Source organism: Laetiporus sulphureus (assembly GCF_001632365.1).
Source record: "Laetiporus sulphureus 93-53 unplaced genomic scaffold LAESUscaffold_86, whole genome shotgun sequence".
Lineage (NCBI taxonomy): Eukaryota > Fungi > Basidiomycota > Agaricomycetes > Polyporales > Laetiporaceae > Laetiporus > Laetiporus sulphureus.
In genome coordinates, this window is record NW_024468595.1 from 77,698 (window position 1) to 96,864 (window position 19,167).

The 19,167-nt window shown below is 53.0% G+C and overlaps 6 protein-coding genes across 6 annotated transcripts; 2 read left to right on the forward strand and 4 right to left on the reverse strand.

The window, feature by feature from the left end:
- Window positions 1-528: 528 nt before the first annotated feature.
- Window positions 529-3,518, reverse strand: LAESUDRAFT_732441 (uncharacterized protein). The gene is made up of 10 exons (XM_040910242.1): window positions 2,880-3,518; window positions 2,538-2,819; window positions 2,436-2,486; window positions 2,370-2,379; window positions 2,251-2,305; window positions 2,088-2,198; window positions 1,604-2,029; window positions 1,329-1,547; window positions 1,037-1,276; window positions 529-981 (listed from the first exon to the last, which is right to left on the reverse strand). The coding sequence occupies exons 1-10, from the start codon at window positions 3,317-3,319 to the stop codon at window positions 776-778; spliced, it is 2,040 nt and encodes a 679-aa protein (XP_040758024.1). The 5' UTR covers window positions 3,320-3,518; the 3' UTR covers window positions 529-775.
- A 1,438-nt stretch (window positions 3,519-4,956) lies between these two features.
- LAESUDRAFT_560440 (zf-DHHC-domain-containing protein) lies at window positions 4,957-6,568 on the forward strand. The gene is made up of 6 exons (XM_040902951.1): window positions 4,957-5,164; window positions 5,220-5,282; window positions 5,336-5,400; window positions 5,454-5,479; window positions 5,533-5,619; window positions 5,673-6,568. The coding sequence occupies exons 2-6, from the start codon at window positions 5,280-5,282 to the stop codon at window positions 6,395-6,397; spliced, it is 906 nt and encodes a 301-aa protein (XP_040758025.1). The 5' UTR covers window positions 4,957-5,164; window positions 5,220-5,279; the 3' UTR covers window positions 6,398-6,568.
- Window positions 6,569-8,170: 1,602 nt separating this feature from the next.
- Window positions 8,171-12,849, forward strand: LAESUDRAFT_732443 (glycoside hydrolase family 115 protein). Its single transcript, XM_040910243.1, has 23 exons — window positions 8,171-9,098; window positions 9,158-9,176; window positions 9,231-9,437; window positions 9,489-9,532; window positions 9,588-9,600; window positions 9,655-9,892; window positions 9,923-9,926; window positions 10,018-10,140; window positions 10,196-10,271; window positions 10,324-10,396; window positions 10,458-10,466; window positions 10,515-10,547; window positions 10,610-10,627; window positions 10,678-10,982; window positions 11,040-11,314; window positions 11,367-11,373; window positions 11,428-11,490; window positions 11,544-11,630; window positions 11,685-12,040; window positions 12,095-12,272; window positions 12,333-12,609; window positions 12,675-12,720; window positions 12,780-12,849. The coding sequence occupies exons 1-23, from the start codon at window positions 8,591-8,593 to the stop codon at window positions 12,833-12,835; spliced, it is 3,015 nt and encodes a 1,004-aa protein (XP_040758026.1). The 5' UTR covers window positions 8,171-8,590; the 3' UTR covers window positions 12,836-12,849.
- Window positions 12,850-13,035: 186 nt separating this feature from the next.
- Window positions 13,036-14,718, reverse strand: LAESUDRAFT_709113 (nucleotide exchange factors-like protein). Its single transcript, XM_040906710.1, has 6 exons — window positions 14,364-14,718; window positions 14,282-14,309; window positions 14,093-14,226; window positions 13,842-14,019; window positions 13,404-13,785; window positions 13,036-13,318 (listed from the first exon to the last, which is right to left on the reverse strand). Exons 1-6 carry the CDS (start codon window positions 14,577-14,579, stop codon window positions 13,144-13,146), a joined length of 1,113 nt encoding a protein of 370 aa, XP_040758027.1. The 5' UTR covers window positions 14,580-14,718; the 3' UTR covers window positions 13,036-13,143.
- Window positions 14,719-16,008: 1,290 nt separating this feature from the next.
- LAESUDRAFT_764772 (uncharacterized protein) lies at window positions 16,009-17,624 on the reverse strand (the record flags this gene model as incomplete). Its single annotated transcript, XM_040913504.1, has 4 exons — window positions 16,009-16,823; window positions 16,876-16,899; window positions 16,953-17,506; window positions 17,554-17,624. The coding sequence occupies 4 exons, from the start codon at window positions 17,622-17,624 to the stop codon at window positions 16,009-16,011; spliced, it is 1,464 nt and encodes a 487-aa protein (XP_040758028.1).
- A 624-nt stretch (window positions 17,625-18,248) lies between these two features.
- LAESUDRAFT_732447 (uncharacterized protein) lies at window positions 18,249-18,512 on the reverse strand (the record flags this gene model as incomplete). Its single annotated transcript, XM_040910244.1, has 1 exon — window positions 18,249-18,512. A coding segment is annotated over exon 1 (202 nt), but the record flags the coding sequence as incomplete, so codon positions are not given.
- Window positions 18,513-19,167: the final 655 nt, after the last annotated feature.

Here is a 19,167-nt window from a genome sequence, read left to right on the forward strand (position 1 = left end):
TGGCGATGCTGGCTGGTGTGGCGGTGTTGATCAGAGCGGTGGGAAATGGATGGCCTTGAAGCTGACATACTATGGGTTTTCCGGCTTCCATCGTCGAACTATTGGCATATTCAAGGACCCCATGATGCATACCCACTCCGGGGAGGCATACTTTTCCATATAGCATGTCGCATCGTTTCGTGGTAACTAGCATTCCGTATGTTTGTGATATATAAATATATCCGAGATGAGCTTTTTGTGTAGACCTGAGGATAGATTGTATAAATAAGATAGACTCGCTGAGAACGAGAGCAGGGAACCGAATGAATTGAATGGACATAGCACGATTTTGAGTGAGAAACAAAGCATATAGTACGACGAAAGCGCGATTATTCGTTTAGGCAGAATATTAGATGGAGTTGAAAAACACGACGCCAGCGTCACGGTTGGCAATACACGACAGACAATTAACGTCTGTTCTCAGAGCATGGCACCGCCATCTGGACCACTCAGGAAGTGAAAAACATGCGAAATTAGTTCGAATCGAAATCCGTGATTCATCCACCGACACAGGTTTGTGGGATTGCATTGAATGTGTGTGGCTCGACATTTGTCAAAGAAATCTGTGTCTATGTAACATCAGCTGGAACTACGAATCACATGGGACATAGCACAAGGCTACGATAATAAAACATTATACAGAGAACGACCAACCCAGATGACAACGTTGATCGAAATCAACCCAGAAAGCCCCATTGACTTACATCAATCCAAATGAGAAGAATGCTCGACCCTGTTACCGCTGTTCCCAAGCGGCAGGCTTCTTCCAGCGTCTATTGAACCATATTTTCAGCACCTGTGTCACTTGGGAAGTGAGGCTCTCCTTCGTGGCGTCGTCATTGATGCAAAGAAGAGCCACATGGGGCGTTCGCTCGATATGTGCGACGACTTGTGCCGCTCCTTGCGGGCTCGAGACGCGTTCGAAAAGCGACGGTGTATTACCTGGATCATCCCACATTAAACAAATTGACTGTGACATCCGAGTGCTGGCACGTACCTATCACATAGCGATAGCGCTGTAGAAGCTGCAGCACCCACTGTCTTACATTCTGCTCACGCTTCAGGCCCATAACAGCATATAGGGAGAAGTCGCCGTCTTCCCAGTTTGCGACTAGAGGAAGATGGGGGACTTCTCGCTCGCCATCCTCATTGTCCACCGGTGGAAGGACACGATCGGGAGCAGGAAGGAAAGCCGACAAGCCATGGCTGCCGCTTGCTTTTGTAAGCGCCAGAATAACTGAGTAACATTCAATCTGTCTGTTCGAATGAGCGACATGAAGGATGCGTACCGCAATCTCCACAAGCCTCATTCCGGAACGCGATATCCGTAAAGATTTCGCTTGCACGTCGCTGTTGACCTTCAGACTCCGGATGTTCCATCGCGAAACACTTCTCATAGGATATCCTGCACCTGGGCAGGTGGCCCTCATTGATCTCCGGGGCAAATGACACCCATTCTGGCCGGCCATAGGCACCCAGACCAGCGTACGCGTAACCGTCGAGAGATGCTATGTGATCTTGTCAGTAGGGGGGGAAGCCTTCAACCAAGCAGATACACACATACAGAATGAATACGAGGTCAAGCTCGGCAGCGGATATCTGTTCGCCTTCAGGACCCTCTCGACCCTTTCCCTTGTGAGCGTATCCCGATGGCTAGTCTCCACGAGCAAATCGCTCTCCCCCCAAGCGCCACCGATTTCCTCCCAAGCGCGCCGAGCCTCCGCTTCGCCCCAGGTCCCATTGAGCGCGCCGACCCGTCCGACGACCCAGCTCCACAGGAGCGCTTCTCGTGCACGCTCGACAATAAAGTGCGCATGCATAAAGAACGCATTCACGTCTCCGTCGCCGTTTGCTGTCTCTCGGAAGGGATGCGCCGCGGAGGCCGCGAACGACTGGGGCCAGATGGTGGCCATCTCGTGTAGGAGAGCGCGAGAGGCGACCTTGGCTTCGTGGGCGACATATGGACGGTATCGGCGACCGAACCGCTTGCCTATGCAGAGAAGAAGATTGAAAGGCGAGATGTGAGAGTGATAGAAGTCCGCACGCACTTAGAAGAAAGTTGCTCTCGCCGAGGCTACGCCATTCTCCTTGGTTGTTCCCACGTAGTCTGTCGGGATTGACGAGAAGATCCGGCTGCATGTGCAGGACAGCTCCATACGCTATGGGTATTGTAAATTAAGAAAACAGCGAGGGGTATAATGGACGGAGCACCTGGCGTGTAGAAGCTAATGGGCGACAATGGGTTGATCATGAAAAGGTCGTCATTCTGCATGGTGTGAAGATCAATCCTTACCGCTGATCAGTACACAGGCTAAACCAAACGTGCTAACCATATAAATACTGCGAGCAGCTAATGAGAAACTTGTATCCGGGAGGGTCAGAGCGCGTTGACTCACAAATAATCTGAAACGTTTTCTATATGGCCGAGTTGTGACTCGATAGCGAGACTGGAGCGCAAAGTCAACACGCATGCATATGAAGTGTGATCTAATTACTACCTGTTGAAGTTAGTCCCTGTATAGGGGCGGAAGATTTGTGCATGGTGTGTGATAGAAAGTTGTGTGTTTCCGTCCTGCCACATATTGTGCGCGAGTCGATTGTTTGTATCTAGCCATTGTGGCATCTGTCCTAATCGCCACGACTTTGGATCAGAGATATTGCTTCTCTCGGCGAGCCATTGAGGCATGGGGAAGTCGCCTGTAATGAGATGGAATCGGCCTGCATATTGCCTAAAGTTGGCCAAGACCGAGCGCATGGAAAACCTGAGCTCGTCGTGATCGCTGCGAAGACCGTCGATCAGGTCATGCACTGAAGAGAGAATTGAGCCGAATAGAATTCACCGATAGAGTCGCGCTTGTGCGTCCGATCGCAAGGGTCTGTACGGGTCTTTCGGTCCAAACTGGCTCTGTGCGAGGCTCTTGGCTTCCCCCAAGAGTATATCGGATCCGTTAACCCATGTCCACACGACGTCGAGGGGCCGAGCGTTGTTCTCAGGACAGATCTCGCCAAGCGCGAAGTGAGCGTCAATGCATGAATTAGGCAGATCCTGCACGGCTTGCAGCGGCGTCCTTGGCGGGGCCGAGAGAGGCAGCGAAGACGCGTGCAGAGGAAGATACTGGCAGTCCAAGTATTCGAGCTGGGCGGAGATGGGCAGATCTAGTTCGTCGACATAGCCAAGCGCCTGCCGCAGCAGGAGGAAGAGAGTGAGCAGCGACGCTCCCAGGGCTGTCGCAAGCAGGACCCGTCTTCTCGGAAGATGAAAGGGAGTGTGTCTGACCATGGGGCTCGTCGAGAGCGCGCGGGGGACGTGCGGACAGCGAGCTAGGAGATTTCGACGAGCATAGCAAACGTTGGTGGGTAACTTGACTCTACACAACCGTCCTTGGAGCGCCGGAGGCTGTAGATCATCATGTCGGGCAAAAAGATGTCTTTCTCGACACAGCAAATGGGTGTCCCACAGCTAATACCATCAAAGCTATGCAGAATATCAGCAACACCTCCATCAATATCGTGAAAACTTGTTGAATCGGAGCTGAACAGGCTGCGCGCTGCGGAAATTGGCGAGGAAATGTTTCGGCACGTGACCGTAACTGAGCGGACTTGATGCTCGGGGTCGGCGTACGCTGACCATCACCACCACAGCCACGACCTCTTGCGCCTCCAAGCCCGCAGGGGGTACCATCCACAACGGCCATGACTGACCCAACCTCGTTTGTGAATTCCAAGACAGAGCCGTCGGGGACGTTAATGAATGCGGCGTCTGTCTCTGGCACGCATGGCACGCATTCGCAGGCGGCACAGACCGTGCAAGAGCACGAGGTGAGCATGATGCCCTGTGTTCTTGCTACAATGTCTCTACAGCTCTCTGCAGATGAATATCTTTGTTGCAGCACAGCGGGGGGACGTCAGCGCGATCCGCGAATTCATCGAGTCTGGCAAGGCCAAAGCGACCGACCGGGACGAGCAGAACATCACGCCACTGCACTGGGCAGCCATCAACGCGCAGGTCGCCGCATGTCGCTACCTACTCGAGCAAGGCGCGGAGGTTGATGCGCTCGGCGGCGACCTCGTCGCAACCCCGATGCAATGGGCCGCGCGCAACGGCTACCTCTATGTTATCCAGCTGCTCATCGCGCACGGCGCGGACCCGACCATCACCGACGCCCAGGGCTACAACACCCTCCACCTTGTCACTCACTCGTCTTCTGTCATGCCGCTGCTCTACCTCCTCCACCAGCCGATCAACGTCGACTCGCGTGACTCGCAGGGCCACACGTCGCTCATGTGGGCTGCGTACCAGGGCGATGCGCTCTCGGTTGACCTCCTGCTTAAGCATGGTGCAAGTGCCAATACAAAAGATGATGCTGGGCTGACGCCACTGCACTGGGCGGTCGTGAGGGGCAACCGTATCTGTATCCGGCGTCTCATTGAGGCCGGCGCTGATATCAGCGCGAAGGACAATGAAGGGCGAACAGCGCGGGATATGGCAGTCGAGCTGAAAAGTCTTGGAGCATGGAAACGTGCGCTGGAGGAAGGAGGGATGAATGAAGATGGCACTAAGAAGCGGAAACCGCTCAGCGAGGTCCGTCAATATTGTTTTTCACTCAGGTCATGCGCTCAAATGTGCCATAGAGGAACACGAAGATAGCCATATTCATACTACCGACGATCTCCTTCTTCCTGATGTTCATGACTTTAACGATCCTCCCGTGGTACACTGGAATAATACTTTCAATGACCCTCTTCTTCGGCATGCATCATGTGAGTCTGTTAACGTCTGATGTGCGATCTTCGTCGCTCACATGCGTACAGATCGTCACTCGAGTCCTCCTCGACAAATCTAATTACACGGACAGCGTCGCACAAAGCCCGTACTTTGCAGGAATCATCTTTGCATCGATAGTATGGGTAATGTATAGCTGGCTGACACGCCTGGTGCATCGTGAGTATACATTTCGTTCTGTATCTGCTAGATCTCTGACCCTCCTCAGAAACACAATCTCATGCATTCACACATCTGTTGTTCGCTATCAGCTTGGGTCTGTGCACATACAACTTCTTCCGCGCGATCAGCTTGGATCCAGGAGGATGCCCGAAACCAGCGAGTGATGCTGAGCTCAAGTCGGTGAGTACACGTTTGAGCTAAGTGCTCAGCTGCTGGTATTAAGATGCACGAATAGATAATCGAGGACTTGGCGTCTGAAGGACGACTCAATGGCCAGACTTTCTGCATCCAGTGCATGGTAAGTATGATCTATATAATTGCCGAACGTGGACGCTCAGTTATTGTCTCTAGGCACGAAAGCCACTCCGCTCAAAGCATTGTCGTACTTGCGATCGGTGTATCGCCCGGCATGATCAGTACGTCAGTCTTCTGACGATGTGCAAGCTTTGTGACTCACATTCATAACCAGCCATTGTCCATGGGTGTGGAATTGCAGTATGTGTAACATTTGGGTGTGAACATATTGTGCTCTAATCTCGATCTGGCAGTTGGAGTGAACAACCACAGACAATTCCTGCTCTTCGTGACTACTCTCGTGATTGGGATTGTACTCTTCGACTATCTCACATTTGCATGCAAGTTGCTCGCTCTCTTTTCCATGTGCTTACTGGAGCTGATCCTCCCACAGACTTCTCTTCCACCGACGACTCCACCGATCCCAGCAACATCTCTCCTGCGTGCATTCTACCCGCCAACCTCTGTGCCATCACCGCCTACGACACGTTCCTCTTCTCCGTCGCCGTGTGGTCGACGCTCCAGCTCTCATGGACGATCGTCCTCCTCGGCAGCCAGCTCTGGCAAGTCGCGCGGCAACTGACGACCTTCGAGGTGTCCAACCTCGGCCGGTACGGCTTCATGGGCGGGCGCGGCGGCGCGAGCATGAGCAGCCAGATGGGCCACCAGCACCGGCAGGTGCTGGGGGACACTGACGTGGCTATCGAGGGCGTGACGGCCGTGCATCACCACGCGCACAGCCACGGCATGTGCGCAGGCTGCGGGAGCGGGTTCTTGATGAACCTGCTCGGGTTCGACCGTTTCACGAAGGGCAAGGCGGCGGACGGACTGGCGCGCGCCGGGAGCGCGCCGAACCCGTTCGACCTGGGGGTTTTTGGGAACTGTAAGGACTTTTGGACAAAGGGCCGCGAGCTGGGCGTGGAGTATGAGCGGGTGTATGATGTGCCTGCGGAAGGGTTCACGGAGGCAAAGAGGAAGAGACAGAGAGAGGAGGGGGATGATTTGCATGTGGAGGTTGCGGGGAGGAAGTCGTTGAGGAAGAGTCTGTTGATGGGATTGGGGTTGGGACGACCGGGAGGGAGCAGTCGGTCGGGGTACGAGCCGCTCAGCCAGGTGTAGATGTTGTGCATTTACCCTCTGGAGGACTATGTGTTGGAGTGCAATATGTATTTTACCCTGTCATGCATGGTTTGTTTTGTATCCCTTCTAAAGGGGCGAAGTCTCAGCGAAAGCGCAAGCAATCGGACGCGTCCACGTGATCATATGAAACGCGTCGGTGGCGCCAGCCGCGCATCGAGTTGAACGGCCACCTGCTGCCCTGATGACTCCAAGAGGACGGACCGCTTCAAAATTCACTACGATATATTCCACGGATTTTATTCCGCGCATGCGCATGTTCATCAACTCGAATGACAGGAGAATCTAAGGTTACGAGTCCACGCCAGGGTCATCAGCAAAAAGAGCCGCGCAATGTATTACATTCTGATTATTGACACTAGCATGTTGATTCTCAGAGTGAAGTTCGAACCCAGCTTGCTTACTAAGTAGACGAACGGGGAAAGAGACGGTCACCATCTTGTTAATTATACGCTCCTCCTCATTTTTCTCACCACAGCCTATTTTTTACCCCCCGTCTGTGCCTGTCCTCAGACAAAATGACCCAAGGAGCGCGGTTACAGGGTGCCGGAGGGAAGTCTTTACAAAATTTGGCCTCGAACAGTTTGGCTGTGCTGGGGCTATCCGTGACCTGTCCCAACCTCGCAAGTCGCCGTCTTGAAAGCTCTCCGGAGGCTTGCCAACGCGCATATATACACCGAAGAGTGTTGCTCAAAGTCAAATTCGGCGAGCACGCGTTCTTCCTGCGCGCATTTGCAGCACCGCTGCGCGCGTAAACCGCCGGGGCCGCTCATCCTGCGCGCCCTCGCGGCATCGCTGTGTAATGATATTGTGAGGATTCCGCACATGGATTGACTAAATTCGCTGCATATTGGCTCTCAGACGCTTCAAGGTGCTCGCGCTGATCTCAGAGTGGAATGCCCAGTGCGTACTGATCATCCTGGGGGCTGTATTCCATTACTGACAAAGTCTCCCTTCTACTTAATTTAAAGGCTTGGTTCCAAATCGCCGCGCGAAGAAGAACAATCAGAACAAGAAGCGGTTTGCAGACCGCCACCGTTCAGCATCCTCGTCCGTATCCAGCTACAGAGACTCTCTCCGGCCCACCACCCTCGCCAACACACAATGAGCCTAATTTCCGCCTCAAGGAGATGCACATTGCACAGGGGGCTATATATGCATCACGAGAGGGAAACTGCTCTGGTTCGTTCTCATCATCAGGCGGATCGCAAGCCCAGGAGACACGGCAATGCCCGGTCGTGACATGGAACACATAAGCCGATGAATAGCGTTACGAGCTCAACCTCAGACGCGACCACGAGGAGCTGCTCGGCGCCTACCAATGAAACTGATGCCATCCTCGTATGAAGTCGTCTGAAGTTGATTCCCTGCCCTCGGAGCGCTTTATATTTCGAGGTATGTCTGAATTCCTGGCATTGGGCTAACAAGGAGCATCGGCTCATTTTGTCTGAGTCACTGGCTGGTCGACACTATCATATGCTCGCGGCAGCGAGCAAGCGCATATGGATTTTTGGAGATCATTCTGATGCGAGACGCGACACATGCTCGGCCACCCCGATGCATGGGAGTTGTGCACATCTTTCGCGCAGTCTCCGGAATCGCGGGTCCGTATATATAGCACTGCTGCCGGCCGCTCGCTTCTCGCGGTCCACGTTCGTCGCGGGCCGTCCGATGACTTGCATCTCGTGGAGCAACGCGAATCATGGAAAACGTTCATTGTTGCACAAATACAATACAAGACACCTCTCAGACAACCACCACGCACATCAACGTTACAGCAGCGCAGAGTCATCGACCACGTTTGCACATAAGCAACCGAGGTGCAGAGACTCAGAGACACTGCGGGTCATGACGTGTGACTGTTCGCGTGGTGTCACGGCATCAGGTGAGCACTGGTGAGCAGCCCGGTCCGCTAGAGGCGTTTGCGGCCAACTCTCCTCCGCCAATACGATCAGCAACGTTAACGCAATAAGACCCAGCCCATTGCGAGGACGCGTCTACCGATCCACTGGCGCATACGACTTACACCGAAAATCTCCCGCAGATGCGCACCTTCGCAGATATCCCGAGGTCACACGGACCCTCCTTGCAGGGTGAAAGAATAGGTCTCCGAGGCCTTTTAAGCATTCTGACGGTGTCTTTGCGCCGGGAAGTGTGCCTGCAGCTTATGCCACCATGCTCGGATGCTGGGGTGCCTGCGTCTCGCTCGCCCTTTTGGCCTTAGCCAGCGGTGTGCATGCCATCGGACAAGCCACCTGTGTTTCCTTCTCTCCATCATCTGCCTCGTTTCCGATCGTCAGCGATGGTGTAGCTGTGCCGATTCTTCTGTCCGAGGATGACTGGGGAGGTGTGCAACGCGCCGCGTACGACTTTGCCATGGACATCCACAACGTAACCGGGGTGATGCCATCACTGTTCAACGTCAGCATACCCGCGACGAGTGCCAACTTGAGCCTTGCTGGTACTCAGGCAATTATCGTCGGCACGCTGGGGCAATCCTCACTCATCGACGAGGTGGTGAACCGCACTAACCTGGATGTCTCAAGTGTCGAAGGGCACTGGGAGGCGTTCATGACGCAGGAAGTCGCAAATCCTCTTCCCGGCATCACTAGCGCATATGTTATGATTGGTGCGGACAAACGAGGCACGATATATGCGATGTATGATCACTCTGAGCAAATTGGTAATGTTGATTCATCTACATTCTAGCCTCTGTGAATGGTAAATAACGCCGTCCGACAGGTGTCTCACCGTGGTACTGGTAAGTGCTTCAGCCATCAAAGCTTACGTGCGACTTGGTTTAATTCCTCTATAGGTGGGCTGATGTTCCCACCAAGACACACTCCGAGGTTCATGTCGACTCCGCGGGATGCGCGCACGGATCGCCTACCGTCCAGTACCGCGGCATCTTCCTCAACGATGAGCAGCCTGCTCTACAGAACTGGGCTATGGCTCGATTCACAAATGGTACCGGCGCTGCGCTGACAGGATCACCCTTCAACCACTTTTTCTATACGAAGCTGTGAGTTTCTTTCCAAGTCACAAAGCCTTGCCTGCGCTTATGTCGTCGCAGGTTCGAGCTGCTCCTTCGTCTGAAAGCAAACTATCTGTGGCCGGGTGAGAACCTCTTGTTCCTCCCTGTCGCTCTGACGCTCACATTGTCTTGTCTCAGCGATGTGGTCAAGGTTGGTCTATCGTACGATTCGTAGTGCACCAAGCAAGCTGACTCTTCATCATAGTGCATTTGGCGTTGACGACCTCCTGAATCAACCCCTCGCCAACTGGTATGGCATAGTCATGGGCACGAGCCACGAAGAGCCGATGATGCGCTCCATCCCGGTCGAGTGGACGCTCTTCGGCATCGGGCCGTGGGACTACAGCACGAACGCGCAGAACATCTACAATTTTTGGGTCGTCGGTGCAGAACGCGCCAAGCCGTACGAGAACGTGTTCACGGTTGGCATGCGAGGAGATGGTCAGTCATAGTTGGCAGTTTCGCTGTCGTGAGACGCTAATGCTTGTTTCGAACAGGTGACGGTATGCATTGCTTGCGTGCGAGATGTCGTATAGTGTGTTCATGAGGAGTGGTTTGTCGCTGTCAGAGCCACTGGCTGGCGGCCAGGACATCGATCTTCTCGAGGAGATCATCTCAGATCAGCGGCAGATCCTGAGCAACACCTACCCCGGTGTCAATGTCACGACCATCCCGCAGATGTGGTGCTTGTGTGAGTTGCTGTTATTGATCATCCACTAGATGTCCGATAAACCATTGGCCTGCAGACAAGGAAGTGCTCGGGTACTATGAAGACGGCATGACAGTGCCTGATGACATTGCGCTGATGTGGACCGACGACAAGTGCGTCGACCTCTCAATTTGCTGTTATCTTCCCCTTGATATCCCTTCTCAGCTACGGCAACATCGAACGTCTGCCGACAGTCTCTGAGCGGAACCGCACCGGCGGTGCCGGAGTGTATTACCATGCAAGTTCCCTCCCCTCTCCCTTCCTGTCGCTACGTACCGCTAACCAGACCGTGTGTGAAGTATGACTATGTCAGTTATCGTGTAAGTTTCTTGTATACGCACTAACTAGAGATGCAGGTCGGAGATCCAATGGATTATAAATGGATTGTCGTATGTGTCCGTCCTGTCACACACATTGATTTGATCTGACCTGATCGCGCCTTGCTCCGCAGAGCAGTCAGCTCGCCAAGGTACGGAGCCAGCCAACTCCATGCCTGATAATGATTGACGCCCGCCCCAGACCTACGAGCAAATGTCGCTCGCAACCGCGCGCAACGCGACGCGCATCTGGATCGTCAACGTCGGCGACCTGAAGCCGTACGAGATGGAGACTGAGTTCTTCATTACGTACGGCTGGGACACGTCGCTGTGGGACATGAACAACCTCGGTTCGTTCGTCGAGCTATGGGCGCAGCGCGAGTTCGCGCTCTCGTCGGAAGACGCGGCCACGGTCGCGGGCGTGATTGCGAACGTCACGCGGTTCAACTCGAACAGGAAGCCGGAGATGCTGAACGGGACGACGTACAGTTTGTGGAACTACCGGGAGTGAGTGCGATTCTGCGCGTATTGCTCGGGCTTGAGCTCATTCTCATGAGCGCATAGGGCGGAGAACAAGTTAGCGATGTGGCAGGCGACGAACGTGTCGGCGACGCGCATCCGCGACTCGCTCTCCGGAGACATGCTGTCCGCGTACTTCGAGTTGGTATATCATCCCGTGCAGGCGAGCTATACACTAGCGAGCATGTGGATCGCGGCGGGCATGAATAACCTGCGCGCCTCACAAGCATTCCTGAGTGCGAATAAGTATGCTGCAGTTGTCGAAGAGCTGTTCCAGCAGGATTGGGAGCTGGAGGTTGAGTATGATACCCAGTTGGAAGGTACGCATATGCCATCGCATGCGCCAGGCAACGATGCTCATGGTTAGTTTAGGCAAATGGTCAGGCGTCTGCATAACCTGCAATTGGTTTCGCTGATTGACGAAGTCAACTAGGACGCACATGATGAGCCAGACGCATGTAATGTATGCCTATTGGCAGCAGCCGCAGGCCAATACGTGAGTTAGCGGTTCGGATGCACGTTGCAGACTACCAACTGCGCACCTTCTAGCAAGCCCTATATCTCGTGGTACCAAGCGCAGAAACAGGCTCTAGCCGGCGCCATGAGAGTCGCGCCTGAAGGTACCCAGGCTGCCTGGTGCGCGTGCTCTTCTCATGTTCATCGTTCCCACGTCTCACCGGAGCACGCCAGGCCGGGCGACAACCAATACCAGTGTGCTCAAGGCTATAGCTGCCCGAACCCGTCTCTGTCCATCGACCCTTACTTGCCAGCTGGCAACAGATACTTCGACCTCGGTGTGGGCGGGCCAGTGTCATTCAACTTCACGGCGACCAGCAACGTGTCCTGGCTGACGCTCTCGCCTACGGAGGGGTACATCTCGCCAGATGCGCCCGAGCAACGGGTCTTCGCCACTGTTGATTGGAGCCAGTTGTCGAGCACCGAGGCTGCGTTGATCACGTTTGAGGCCTATCCGCAGGGCCAGTCTGCCATGTCGCTGACGGCGACTTTGACGGCGAATTACACGGAGGTGCCGAGTGACTTTACAGGTATCACAGGTATCACTTTCGCGCACGGGAAGACACGCTGATGGCGTCGTCTAGGTTTCGTCGAGGGTGATGGCGGCGTTTCGATAGAAGCGGCACATGCTGCGAGGAACACGACGGTCGAGGGGATTATGTGGACCGAACTGCCAGGTTACGGTCGGACGCTCTCAGGCGTGACTCCGTGGCCTCGCGGTGGCGATGAGCTCAACTTTACAGTTGGCACAGGCCCCAGCATGTGAGTATGACCCCATCTCTGCTGAGAACCACTTATGCATCACATCGTCACTACCTGCAGCGAGTACGACTTCTTCACATTCAACACGTACAACGATACCGGTAGCATCATCGTCACGACGTACGTCTCGCCGTCGCTAAATTCGCTCGGGCCCGACCGGCCGCTCGCGCTCGGCGTGCAGGTTGACACGGACGAGCCACAGGTGAGCTACTTCGTGCCGAACGCGACGCCGGGGAGCCTGCCTGCGCAGTGGGATGGTATGGACGGCTGGGCGGCGAACAATATCAATTCGTTCTCGATGAACTTCACGACAGAGCCGGGTGCGCACACCTTGACGGTGAGTGTGGTCTGTGGATCGTTCGCCGCTTCGGCAGCGGTTGTAACTTTTTTTTTTGTTTTCAGTTGTGGATGATCGAGCCGACTGTGGTTGTGCAGAAAATCGTTATCGGTAGGTTGCATGATACCGATCTGTAAAGGTCCGATGCTCATTGAGAGTCTGGTGAACAGACACCGGTGGTGTTCAGCCCAGTTATCTTGGCCCGCCCGAGAGCATACGCGTCTGAATGACCCAGTTTTGATGTTCCGATATCATGTAAGAGTAGCTGCGAAGCAATGTGCAGAAGTTTTCTTTCGTTTCCCGTAGTCGGAGGCTGACCAGTACGATGCACAATTGTCACAATCAATTGATCGTTAGGGGCAGAATTTTCGGTGGGCTGGCTGGAACGAGCTCCAAGCAGAGGAGCATCGTACTTAATTGTTGCGTGTGGTCACTGGAACACCGTTCAGTACGAACAAAGTGCGTTGCTAGAGCATACAACGTTGGTGGGCGAGGTATTACGATAAATTGTACTGTACATTTTGGGTCTCTGCTTTACTCAATCGCCTTCTTCAAGTGGCCAAGCTCATCCACAGTCAACCCCCATTTCTCCGCCAGCTTCGAATCACTCCCCGCCTTGCCGCCCTCCGTCTTCATGTGGCGGCGAAGGTCGCGCTTTTGCTCTTCCGAGAACTTTCCATTGCACGATGTGACGTACGTGTGCAGCGACCTGTCCAGAGCATGGGATGAGTACGAAAAAAAAAGGTACACGATCGACGAAAATCGAGATCTGTGTCAGCAGTGAGCACACGCACCTGATCACCTTCTCGTCAAAGTCGGCGTCGCCTTCAGTCTCGCCGTCGGGGCCGTGGGGCGTAGGTGAGGCCATGGCCGAGATGAGCGCCTGCAGTAGCCCGTGCTCATCGAGAGCCTTGAGCGCTGCAGCAGATGTGGCGAAGGAGGAGGGGTCGGATTGCATCGCTGCGTGCGAGTTGGGATGGACGGGCTGCTGGTCGCTTTCCGAGGGTGCAGCGGACGCGTGCAGGGCCATGCTTGTGCCTGAGCTGGGAGGACCGGTTGACTCGGAGACGGAGGGTGGGAGAGGTGGGTGGGTGGGTCCTGGCCCTGGTGGGAGCGTGGGGACGATCAAGGTGTTCAGGAGGAAAGCGGTCTTGCGGCGGACTGCGATTTCGGAGTCTACAGATAGCGTTGGACTAGGTGGTCACTAACGAATCGACAGCACGCTGACTCACCTTCTAGACATGCCTTGAGCACCTTCCACCCGCCGGCCTCTTCAAACTGCTTGACGGCGGCAGCGTTGTGCTTCAGGAGTCCTGAGAGCGCGTAGACCGCCTTTGATCTCAGCTTGCCGGAACTTACGGAAGGGTCCAAGAAGGAAAGGAGGACTGGCATGGGAGAGTGTGCTAGATACTGTGTTATGACACGAGCATAATCATCAGTAACAGTACGACGAAGGAATGGTATCGCGCAGTTGCAGACCTACCGACGTTTGTGCAGATGGGTTGTTCTGCACGGCGGTTCCAATGACCCATAGTGTCTGTATCTTGATACCTTCTGAGGTAGTCGGTGATGTCAGAAGCGCGTGCAGTTGCTCCCACATATTGAGCTTCTCAATATCTTCAAGTGCCCTTTAAGCTCGATTACAACATGGACAACACCTACACATACTTACTATTTGCATTGTCGATCATCTCAACGAGCTTATTCGCAACGGCGTCAGTGCATTTTCAACCGGGCGCGGGGATAAAACTCACCATCTCGAAATCATCCAACGCCTGTATCCGCTCATCTTCATCCTTCGTCTCGTCCACGGCCACGGCCAGTGCTTCCTTCATCAGCTGAGAGTCGGGTTTTCCCAGGATCATATCGATGATCCCCGGATCGAGGTCTTGACGAGGCCGTGGGGGCGGGGGTTGTCCTCCATTAGGACCTGTGGAATGCTCGATACTCCAGCGCAAGAGATTCTCCATGATCGTGCGAGCCGCGAGGTCTTTGAGATATGTGGGTTACAAGGACCTGATATCGTGCGTTTGGTAGACTTCTGTGGAGAGGTGGGCGTACTTGTTGACTGTGAGTCGCTCAGCTCTGTGTAACTCGTAACTGCAGAGCCACAGAGAGAGAAGAGACTAGAAGATTCAGGACGACGCGAGATCTTAATCTGGCTCGATCACGATCGGGATCATGTTCGATGCCATCAGAGCTTAGTCAGCGATACGCGTCTGTGGCTGCAGTTTTGTGCCAGTCGACAAGTCTGCAAAGTCGCACCACTTCCGACACAACACAACTTGTTACCTATATCAAAAAATTCCGTGGTGATCGGCCATGACTAAACAGTCGTTAATTGTCGGGTCAATAGCGGCTTATATGCGTGGTTCGACTTGCAGAGGGGAGTTCCTCAGTCCTGTTACAACGGTCGCCATCAATAATGTAACAAATGCGGGACTGCTGGCGGTTCGCATGTTGAGGAACGGGATTCTGCATCTGATTACTGCTATGACAGCTACCTGAAAGAAATGGAAGGAGAGGTGATGGCCAAAGTGGAAAAGCTCAATAAATATGGCTGGGAAGACTCGTATGGGGTGAAGCAGTGAACTTCATTTGAATGTATCAAACATCCTGAACAGAGTATATGAAGTATTATAACAATCTTTTGGAATCGTTCTCCAATTCTCTAGCCCAATCAACGAAAATTCCATGTAAGATCATATCTATATCCTGATGTTGCTATCAATCTAGCTCAACGAGAACTACTCCGAACGTTTAGCTTCAAAGGCCTTTTCACTGTCTTCCATTGGGAATTTCTCCTATTTATCAGGCCGAAGCGATGGCTTACCTGTCCTTAAGTTGTGCTTTCTAAAGGACCGGCTGCGTCTTTCCACAACAAAAAGTTGTCATTCGGTACTCAACTCGATATCGCACCGTCGAATATCCATTATACCTCAGAAACACTGCTCTGTATGCGTGTCTCCAGACGGTGGCATAACAAACTGGGGAGCGGACGTATTATCTGCAGTGAAGAACACATTCTACAGCTTGTGCAGTTCAAGTCACCGTGTTGCGACGGGCGAAAATGCTCTGATGCTAATCGATTACAATATCCTCCATCATTGTATGACTTTCCTATACCTCAGAGGACGCATAAACCTCATAATGGGCATAAACCCACCACTCTAAGTCGAAGATTCATCAAAGCTGATACAATCGCTGCATGCTCGAGATAATCAGCCGTGGCGCAGGCTCAAATCCAATTCACTGACCTGGATCTCTATTAGCAGCGCGTAGCGAAGCCCCGGAACTGTCCGATGCATCTGTGCTATCAAAAAGTGTACGAGCTTTCCTTGCTTCTGCGAGATTCAAGCGGAGCCATGAACCCACCACTCTCAGCCTTAGAGAGTTTATTCAAAACTGATAACCACACTGCATGCTCGAGATAATCAGCCACGACGCAAGCTCAAATCCGATCCACTGACCTGAATCTCTATTAGCAGAGCGTAGAAAAGGCCCAGAACTGCCCGATGCATCCGTGCTGTCGGGAATTTTCTTTGCTTCTGCGAGACTCAAGCGGAGCCTTTCCGTCAACTTCTTCACCATAAGCTGTTCAACTTTCTCGTTCACCTCCTGGGACAATCCTTTCGGCCTAACCCAGCCCGGATAGAGCTTTCCATTTGTCCCTTTGAGCTCCCACCGTATTCCTTTTGGCACGACTTGACGATATGCCTCAAAGAAGAGGTAACATGGATAACAAGACAGCTTGGAGACGCCAATGTAGGGATGGGGTGGGAGACCAGCGGATGTCGTGTGATACACAAGCAGGGTGCATTCACAGTGAGGGGTCTGGCGAGAGAGGTCCACGACTTGCGATGTTTCGGAGTATGACTCGCCTAACTGGGTCAGGAGACGCTCTCGTGAGCTGAATGGACGTGTTTCTTGTTCCTTTGATTTCAATTCCTCCTCCTCCTCTTCTTCACGCGGCGTCTCGAATTCACTTAGACTTCCGATGAAAGTGCCGATATCTTCTTCCGAAAATGAAAAATGACGGGAAAGGGCAGCGTAAGGCTGCACTAGCACCACGTCAAGTTCTGCATGGAACATAACCTTTCTGCGAGATGATGTCGCAGCACGGCAAAGAGTTTGAATATGGGTGTGGAGAGAGTAGATCTTCTCCATGAAACGTCTAAAGTCGAATATTTTTGAATTTGACGTCACATTTCTCTCTGGCAGTGTATCAGCGTTAGCTATCACTAGAACAGTCGCCAAGGTACTCACCTTGCTGCCGCTGCTCAAAATAGCCTGCCAATTTATCATGAGAATTCCATTCTCCCTCGTCGCTCGTGCCCAGTCACGTCGCACGTGCGCAAGAACGTCGACTATCTTAGGCACGGCCTCGGACGCAGGCAAATCGATAAGTTCGAATATTCGTTTCACGCTGACCAACAGCCTGAACAAAATGGTTTTGTTGCCCAATGAAATGTCTGTCTCTGGTAATCGGGCATCCGATGCTATCGCATCGTTCATGGTGATAACGAACTCCTGCGCTTCACGTCGGCGCTTCGTGATGCGAGCTCTCAGCTTGGGGAAACAAGTAGTGTAGACGTGGTCGAATGTCTGCCTCCACAAGTCCATGAGACCTGCATCCAACGCCTCGTCAGGAGCTTTCTGAACGGCTTCACCGGAGGTCTGAGGTTCATACCGGCTGATCGCCTGCAACTTTGTCCAAATCAACTTAAGATGGTCCGCCACACTCCGGTCCACGGCGCCGTTTTGCGCGACGTGTATAATGATATTGTGACCACTCGCCTTCCAAATGACAGCTGGTACTTCTTTCTCGCGTCGCGTTACTATAGCAGCAATAGCATCTGCAATCTGTCGCTCGCTTTCCCGGCGTTGTTTTTCGGTTCTGGGCTAATGCGATGGAGTTTGGAGACGGAAGCTTCATACACTGACTGATTAAAGCCAGCGTATAAGTGGAGAACACATAGCAACTCTTCAGGCGTCGTCGGAGGCTGAGCAGTCATGGCGGGAATGAACTATGTTGTGCCACAGCAGGTGACTCGGCGAGAGACGCTCCACTTCGTTAGCGCGCTTCTTGCGCTGCCTTTTCGGGAATAGCGGAGTTCGAAAAGGCAGATGCCCGCTAACGATTGCGTGCCGTGTGGCTGAGCTGCGGTCTTTAGTTTTTTTTAGTTCGAGTACCTTTCAAGTTTCGAGCAGTGCTTGTTGCAAGTGATTTCATGATGCTCAACTAAAGTTAAGACGCGGTGAGGATATCAATGTGGCTGCAACGGCACGCGAGATCCGCCAAGGCAGATCGACGGTGTTTGCCGTTGCGCTCAACGCCAGAAAAGCTAAACGCCAGAAAGGTTCCTCTCACCGACGAGAGGGTATCGATTCTGCTTCTTGTCTCTCTGTTACTTCCGCCAGGGCTGATCATGATGTGCTTGCAATGAGGTAAGCATGGTATCCAGTGTTCTTAGGGTGATGATTCTTTTATACCAATTTCTATGCCGAAAACACGATGTGGAACCTTATCAATCTAGTTTCAGCCTTGGCTGACCATTCTCTTCCTTCTCTTCCTGTACATGCGTGAACCTGACTATTCTTCGTCATCAGTGAAATTCACTTCCAGTTGATGTATGAAGGCATCTAGTTTACGGTGAGTGACGTTCCGCATGCAACACGCGATTTCTTGCTGTTTCGGATGAAATTTCTATTCGATGGGCGGACAGAACGCCTCCTCCCTATACCAAAGTCTCCTAGTGTACAAAAATGGAGATGGGCACGGTTGCTTGTTGAACGCATCGAGTTGCTGAACCCTCTTTTCTTACGAATCGTTTTCTCAACTTGTCCCATCTGACCAACAAGCTTTTAGATCCGGACTAGAACCCATCAATTCGGGAGCTCAGGCGGGAGTGTAGTTACAACATCATGTATTACACACAAAGTCAGTGCGCACAGGCTGGGCACACGTTCCATCTATACATCTCCTCATTCTCGCAATGTCCGTCAAAAAAGACGTGAGCTCGCGACGTGTGACCGGTCTGCTGCTGACCCTCATGACCATCGGTTGCGACAGCTGCGTATCCTCATCAGAAACGGAAGATCTGACGACATACAGTAGCAATATTCAAAGCCATGATCTAGTGTGACAATCGCGATCGGTCGCGATCGATCACTCCTGACTCTCACCGCCACTTGGCCATGGCGACTCGCGACATGCTGGACCGCCTGTCTGAAATGGCGTGCGTTCAATTCCGTGAGATAAGTCAAATTCGTCCGTGCGCACGCTCAAAGCATGGAGCTCTGGAGGCCTGAGCGCTGAGCGCTCGGCGATGTTGACCGTTGAACTCTAGAGCCTGAGGAGACGAGGATAATCAACGAAGATGGTTCGGAGTCTCGTCCGCTCTCAGATAATAAAAGATTATGAATTCCAACTGACAATCCAGAGCACAATCCAAAGTAACGTTACATTGCGAGAATACAAGACTGATCATGTCCTCCACGGACTAACTGGGGTCATCATTCGCAGCAGCCATCATCAGACAATCGAATCATTAGCCC

What these genes read in the sequence shown, in the direction of transcription:
- LAESUDRAFT_732443 (XM_040910243.1), top strand. Translation starts at nt 8,591, where the DNA reads ATGCTCGGATGCTGGGGTGCCTGCGTCTCGCTCGCCCTTTTGGCCTTA. An exon ending in CACTTTTTCTATACGAAGCT is followed by an intron (nt 9,438 to 9,488) that starts GTGAGTTTCTTT and finishes ATGTCGTCGCAG; the next exon opens with GTTCGAGCTGCTCCTTCGTC. An exon ending in GGTGCCGAGTGACTTTACAG is followed by an intron (nt 12,041 to 12,094) that starts GTATCACAGGTA and finishes GGCGTCGTCTAG; the next exon opens with GTTTCGTCGAGGGTGATGGC.
- LAESUDRAFT_560440 (XM_040902951.1), top strand. An exon ending in TCCATGGGTGTGGAATTGCA is followed by an intron (nt 5,480 to 5,532) that starts GTATGTGTAACA and finishes TCGATCTGGCAG; the next exon opens with TTGGAGTGAACAACCACAGA. An exon ending in CGACTATCTCACATTTGCAT is followed by an intron (nt 5,620 to 5,672) that starts GCAAGTTGCTCG and finishes ATCCTCCCACAG; the next exon opens with ACTTCTCTTCCACCGACGAC.
- LAESUDRAFT_709113 (XM_040906710.1), bottom strand. Translation starts at nt 14,579, where the DNA reads ATGGAGAATCTCTTGCGCTGGAGTATCGAGCATTCCACAGGTCCTAAT. An exon ending in ACCCATCTGCACAAACGTCG is followed by an intron (nt 14,020 to 14,092) that starts GTAGGTCTGCAA and finishes GTCATAACACAG; the next exon opens with TATCTAGCACACTCTCCCAT. An exon ending in TTTGACGAGAAGGTGATCAG is followed by an intron (nt 13,319 to 13,403) that starts GTGCGTGTGCTC and finishes TGCTCTGGACAG; the next exon opens with GTCGCTGCACACGTACGTCA.
- LAESUDRAFT_732441 (XM_040910242.1), bottom strand. Translation starts at nt 3,319, where the DNA reads ATGGTCAGACACACTCCCTTTCATCTTCCGAGAAGACGGGTCCTGCTT. An exon ending in CATTAGCTTCTACACGCCAG is followed by an intron (nt 2,199 to 2,250) that starts GTGCTCCGTCCA and finishes CAATACCCATAG; the next exon opens with CGTATGGAGCTGTCCTGCAC. An exon ending in CGAGAGCAACTTTCTTCTAA is followed by an intron (nt 2,030 to 2,087) that starts GTGCGTGCGGAC and finishes TTCTCTGCATAG; the next exon opens with GCAAGCGGTTCGGTCGCCGA.